At 53.7% G+C, this 6458-nt stretch overlaps 1 protein-coding gene across 1 annotated transcript; it reads left to right on the top strand.

Moving 5' to 3' along the window:
* The first annotated feature begins 1531 nt into the window (after nucleotides 1-1531).
* On the top strand, nucleotides 1532-6232 carry LOC149873740 (uncharacterized). The gene is made up of 3 exons (XM_090031538.1): nucleotides 1532-2663; nucleotides 4960-5066; nucleotides 6009-6232. Exons 1-3 carry the CDS (start codon nucleotides 1749-1751, stop codon nucleotides 6019-6021), a joined length of 1035 nt encoding a protein of 344 aa, XP_089887664.1. The 5' UTR covers nucleotides 1532-1748; the 3' UTR covers nucleotides 6022-6232.
* The last annotated feature ends 226 nt before the right edge of the window (nucleotides 6233-6458 follow it).

A 6458-nucleotide genomic window follows, 5' to 3' on the forward strand; every position in this document is an offset into this window, starting at 1 on the left:
AGGATCAGTATCTTTTGAAATACGTTCTCTAATTTAATGCTGTTAGGTAATATTACAGTGGTAACACAAATCAGAGAGAGAGAGAGATGCAACTGAGTTAGCACTGTCACTATACAGTATTTTCTTGCATATCACATGCTCCCCAGATAAAACACACACTCTATTTTTGGAAGGCTGAATGTAGGGAAAAAACATTTTCCCAAGAGTCATGGCCAACTGTAACAGAGTGAATCCTCCTGAAAACACACTGTGGCACCCCAGAAGAGAGTCTGGGTGAGGCAGCAGGAACTTCCTGGTGTGGAAGATTACCAACAAGGGTGTGAGGGAGAGAAGGAGCCGACAGGCTCCAAAGCTCCCCGCCCAGGAACAAACACACAAATCACACGCCCACAGACCCAAGACGCTGGGCAGGAACTCACCTCTTCCAGGTGCACGGAGGAGGGAGGGGCCGGCACGGACAGAGCCGGCATAAAAGAGACACTGGTACAGGCCAGTGGAGGCGCGGCGGAACCGGAAGGAGGCAGCGGGGGAGCTGAAGCCATCCGGAGTACCTGCCAGCGGATGCGAGCTGTCCTCTGACAGGGCAGGACCTTCTGGAGGAAGGGTAAGCCACAGCAGGGCTTCTGAGCCCGAGCAGGGGGTCCAGCAAGGCCGCGGACTGTTTGCAGTTGTCCGGGAGCGGCAGGAACCCGATCAGGGCCGGGTACCATATAAACTGTAATATAGGGGCAATCACTGGCTGTGAAACCGTAGCTCCTTTAAGGAGGAGCTGAGTGGCTCCAGGGAGCCCTAGTGAGGACTGAAGAGCTCGTAGAGAGCTAGAGAAGCAGTTTTAACCCCACGGCATACAGGGGAATATCGGAGGATGTCTGCTGAGGGTCAAAGCAGCCACCACGATCTAGAGAACCCCTGGCCATAGCATTTTGTTTACCTTTGCATTTCTTTTACAGACAATCTGAGTGATCTATGGACACGTGGCCTGCTCTGATAGGCAGCCACCACCCGGTGGAATGGGCGAGGGTGTAGGGGTGGCGAAGCCCTCATCAACGCGGGACCCGTGGGACGCTAAGAAGTCTCATATTTGGACGACACGCGCCGGACCATCTGAACCAATTGGTATTACCATCAAAGTCATGGCAGGCGAGGCAAGCGCGTGTAAAACGTCCAACCACAGGTGAGCCGCTCCTTGGCAACCGGTAAGCGGCCCTGACGCAGGGAGGTGGTAGCTACCTTCCCCCCGACAGTGGTGCATTGGCCGGGAATCGGCAGCAGCTTCTCCAACAGTACTGAAGGGTCCAGATGGAGCACCAGCCTGGACTAATGGGAGCAGAGTCATTGCAACAAGCAATGAACCTGATGACCCAAGTGCTGCAGCAACAGCAGCAACAGGCCATGAGACAAACAAGCATACAGAAGCATTTGCTACAGCATCAGGTATGGGCTCAGAGGGGCCTGTGGGACTTCAGGATGCCTAAAATATCCAAGGAGGACGACCCTGAGGCCTTTCTGGAGACATATGAAAAGACGGCCATAGCCGCAGGAATTGAGAAGGCAAAATGGGCAGGCTATCTAGGGGTCCTGTTAATTGGTCAGGCCCAGGCGGCGTATAGGGCTATGACCCGGGTGGACGCCCAGGAATATGACAAGGTCAAGGCGGAAATATTGTGGATGCTGGACATAACGCCAGAGAGGCATTGCCAGGCCTTCCAAGGGAGAAAACCAAGAGAGGTGAAGGCCCCTCAAATATTATGGACCTGATGAGTAAGTGGCTCAGACCAGAGGCCGTCTCTAAGGAGGAAATATGTGACCAGATCCTCGTAGAGCAATTTATAATAGACCTTGATGAGGACACACAGAAGTGGGTGAGGTACCACTGCCCAACATTGTCTCGGGAGGCCCTGCAGCTGGCTGAGCAGTTCGATATGGCCCAGGTGGATCTACGTCAAGACAGAGGTATGAAGGGGCAAGATATAAGTGCAAAGCGGGACAAGGAGAGCAAGGGGAGCAGAAAGGGGAGTCCCGGACCAACATGCTTCCTACGTGGACGAAAAGGGCATATCACCCGGAACTGCTCTCAGGGAGTTCGGTCAAGGCCCGCAAAAGACCTAGCCTTCCCTGACAGTCGTCCAAGGTCGGGGGAAACCTCAGAAGTAGAGTCGATGGAGTGCAGGGTGGGCAGCAGCTGGTCCGCTAAGGTTCAACCTTTACCCAAAGTGAGGGTGTGGGTCGAAGGCCGCCCCATCATGGCGGTCGTGGACACGGGATGTGCGCAATCATTAGTGCACCCCTCGTTGGTCAACTGGAAACAAGCGCCACAGTGTGCCGGGGTGCAAATGATATGCCTCCACAAACAGAAATCCTATTTTGAAAGGCAGTTGCTAGATGTTCAAGTGAAGGGGATTCGGAGAAGAATCCCGGTGGGGCTGGACGAAGGGATCCTGTACCCGATCTTGGGTCGGGATTGGCCTGAAATATTTGAAGTACTAGCATCACTCCATGAGTACGAGGACCTGAGAGAGGGGCTAGTTGGGACTGACCCCAACACACCTGACGACATAGAAGTGGAGGCCTTGGCTAACAACAGTCGACTCCATGAGGCACAAGGGGGTGACGAGGAGCTGAGACCCTTTCGAGAGGCCGACCCAGTGAGAGCCGACACCCAGGTAATCTCCCCCGAACAAGGAAAACAGGTTCCCCGGGTGGAGATAAGGAAGGGGTTGCTATACAGGGTCAAATGGGGCAGGGCCGAGGGAGACGAAATTGCCCAACTTGTTATACCTCGACCCTATAGAGAGCCCCTCCTACGCCTACCGCACAGGAACCCCCTCGGGGGACATCTAAGAAAACACAAAACGGAGGCTCATTTAGCTAGGTGGTGCTTCTGGCCCCCTATGTATGAGGACATTGAAGAGTATTGTAAAACTTATGAGTTGTGCCAGAAAGTGAGCACTCATAAGCCCTCTAAGGTGCCCTTACAGCCAATGCCGGTGGTGTGAGAGCCATTCGCCAGGGTGGCCTTAGATGTAGTCGGCCCACTGCCCCATAGTGTAGCAGGACACCAGTTCATGCTGGTGCTCATAGACTACATGACCCGCTTCCCAGAGGCTATTCCTCTGAGAGCCATCACGGGGCCCAAGGTGGCAGAGGAGCTGATGAAGTGGGTTGCCAAGTTTGAAATCCCCAAGGAAATTATCACGGACTGGGGTCCAATTTTATGTCCTTGGTGTTGGGGGCTATGTGTAAGGTGCTTCAGATCCACCACCTGAAGACAGCGGTGTACCACCCCCAGACAAACGGGTTGGTGGAACGTTTTAATGGTACATTAAAGGGGATGCTGCGCCGGTGCGCTCAAGTTGAGCCTAAGAAATGGAACCTGATGGTCCCACCCCTACTGTTTGCAGTCAGGGATGCCCCACAGGCATCATTGGGGTACTCGCCCTTTGAATTAACATTTGGGCATCAGCCTCGCAGCCTGTTAGATGTTGTGAGGGAAGGGTGGAAAGCAGACCCGAATCCAGGCAAGGGAGCCTCTGAGTACATCTGAGATCTGCAGGAGCATCTCCAGGCAGTCAGGGAGGTGGCCCAGGACAATTTGGAATAAGCCCAAAACAGAAAGAAAGATATGACGTCCATACTAAGGAACAGGAATTAAAAGTGGGGCAAAGGGTGCTCGTGCTACTACCCAGTTCAACCAGCAAGTTTTTAACTTCCTGGCAGGGACCGTTTACTGTCACGAGGAGAGTAGGCCCCATTGATTATGAAGTGTTGCACCCGGGGGCGAAAAGGGAGAGACAGATCTATCACATTAACCTCCTTAAGGAGTGGCGCGAGCCCAAGGGCCTATTAATTTCTCCCGACCCTGAGGCGGACGAATTTGGGGTACAAATCAGGTTAACCCAGAATGCCCCAAGGATGGAGATCAAGTCCTGGTGGGGAGGCAGTTGAAGCCTAAACAACTCCAACAATTGCAAGGCTTAGTAGAGGAGTTTCAGGACATATTCACGGAGCAGCCGGGGAAAGCCACTGGGGTGGAGCACAAAATTATAACCAAGGAGGGTCAGATAGCACATAAAAATGGTGCAGAATCCCATACCATAGGTACCAGCCTATAAAAAGGGAACAAGAGAAGATGTTGGAACAAGGGAACATCACACCATCCTGTAGCCCCTGGCGCAGCCCCGTGGTGGCCGTGGGAAAACCCAATGGGAGTTTGAGGCTGTGCGTGGACTTTCGGAAATTAAACGCCCTGACGCAGTTTGACGCATTTCCTATGCCCCAAATCAGTGAATTAGTGGAACGCATAGGCCAGGCGAAGTTCATTTCAACCCTTGATTTGTCAAAGGGTTACTGACAAATCCCGTTAAGAAAGGAGGACCAGCCAAAAACTGCCTTTGGTACACCACGGGGCCTTTTTGAATTCAAAAGAATGCCATTCGGGCTTAATGGGGCAGCAGCCACTTTTCAAAGGCTGATTGACTGGGTCCTCGTGCCTCATCAAGAGTATGCCTCCGCTTACATAGATGACATCATGATATATACGGAGACATGGGAGCAGCATCTAAAAGCCCTAAGGGCCATCCTGCTCGAATTAAGGCGGGACTAACAGCTAGCCCCAAGAAATGTGCCCTGGGCAAGAAGGAGACCAAGTATCTTGGTTTCTTAGTAGGGCAAGGCCAAGTTAAATCCCTCGCGGATAAGGTAAAGGCTATTAGGGATTACACGGCTCCAGCAACTAAGAAACAAATGCGGGCATTCTTGGGGTTGGCCAGCTATTACAGGAGATTCATACCCAGGTTCGCCGAAATAGCCAACCCGCTCGTCGAGACAATGAAGGGCCGGAGGACCGGCAATATCGAGTGGAACGCGGAATGGTGGAAGGCTTTTGAAGGCCTCAAACGGGCTTTGTGCCAGGAGGTGATCCTCCATACTCCCAATTTTGCCCTGCCTTTCACTTTACAGACAGATGCCTCTGCCGTTGCACTCGGAGCGGTCCTGTCCCAGAAGGTGGACGGAGTGGAGCGGCTGATAGCATACGCCAGCAAGAAGCTCAACGAACATGAAAGAAGGTACTCCACTATAGAGCGGGAGTGTTTAGCCATCCGGTGGGGGGTAGACTACTTTAGGCACTACCTCTTAGGGCGCGAATTCAAGCTAATAACTGACCAAGCCCCTTTGAGATGGCTGAATACAGCCAAGACGGATAACGCCCGCATAATGTGGTGGGCCTTGGCTCTCCAACCCTTCCGATTCTGGGTAGTGTATCAACCAGGAAAATCGAACACCGTGGCAGATTTTCTGTCGAGGTGCGAGGAGAAGAACCCCAGTGCCAAGTCAGAAGAACTGGAGGGACTGAGCCAGGAAAGGGAAACGCCTAGCAGCGTCTTGAGGGGCGGGATATGTGAGGGGGAGAAGGAGCCGACGGGCTCCGAGGCTCCCCGCCCAGGTACAAACACACGAATCACACGCCCACAGACCCAAGACACTGGGCAGGAACTCACCTCTTCCAGGTGCATGGACGAGGGAGGGGCTGGCATGGACAGAGGCCAGGCCAGCGGAGGCGCGGCAGAACTGGAAGGAGGCAGCGGGGGAGCTGAAGCCGTCCAGAGCACCTGCCAGCGGATGCGAGCTGTCCTCTGACAGGGCAGGACCTTCTGGAGGAAGGGTAAACCACAGTAGGGCTTCTGAGCCCGAGCAGGGGGTCCAGCAAGGCCGCGGACTGTTTGCAGCCGTCCGGGAGTGGCGGGACTCTGGCCAGGGCTGGGTACCATATAAACTGTAATATAGGGGCAATCACTGGCTGTGAAACCGTAGCTCCTGTAAGGAGGAGCTGAGTGGCTCCAGGGAGCCCTAGTGAGGACTGAAGAGCTCGTGGAGAGCTAGAGAAGCAGTTTTAACCCCATGGCATACAGGGGACTATCAGAGGATGTCTGCTGAGGGTCGAAGCAGCCACCACGATCTAGAGAACCCCTGGCCATAGCATTTTGTTTACCTTTGCATTTCTTTTACAGACAATCTGAGTGATCTATGGACACGTGGCCTGCTCTGATAGGCAGCCACCACCCGGTGGAATGGGCAAGGGTGTAGGGGTGGCGGAGCCCTCATCAACGCAGGACCCGCAGGACGCTAAGAAGTCTCATATTTGGACGACACGCACCGGACCATCTGAACCAATCGGTATTACCATCAAAGTCGTGGCAGGCGAGGCAAGTGTGTGTAAAAAGTCCAACCACAGGTGAGCCGCTCCTTGGCGACCAGTAAGCGGCCCCGACGCAGGGAGGCGGTAGCTACCTTCCCCCCGACAAAGGGTAGGACCCAAAAGCTACTGCTTTTGTAGTGGCTGTGAGAGGCTTAACACTGGACTTTGCCTCTGTTCTTTGTAGTCCCAGGGAGAAGTGGCAACCATCTTGGATCACAGCATCTGTTTGCTGTATTCCACCTTGATTCTATTTCCAGGAGAG

The sequence above is a fragment of the Crocodylus siamensis genome, chromosome 1, assembly GCF_052110815.1.
Source record: "Crocodylus siamensis isolate JL-2025a chromosome 1, ASM5211081v1, whole genome shotgun sequence".
Lineage (NCBI taxonomy): Eukaryota > Metazoa > Chordata > Crocodylia > Crocodylidae > Crocodylus > Crocodylus siamensis.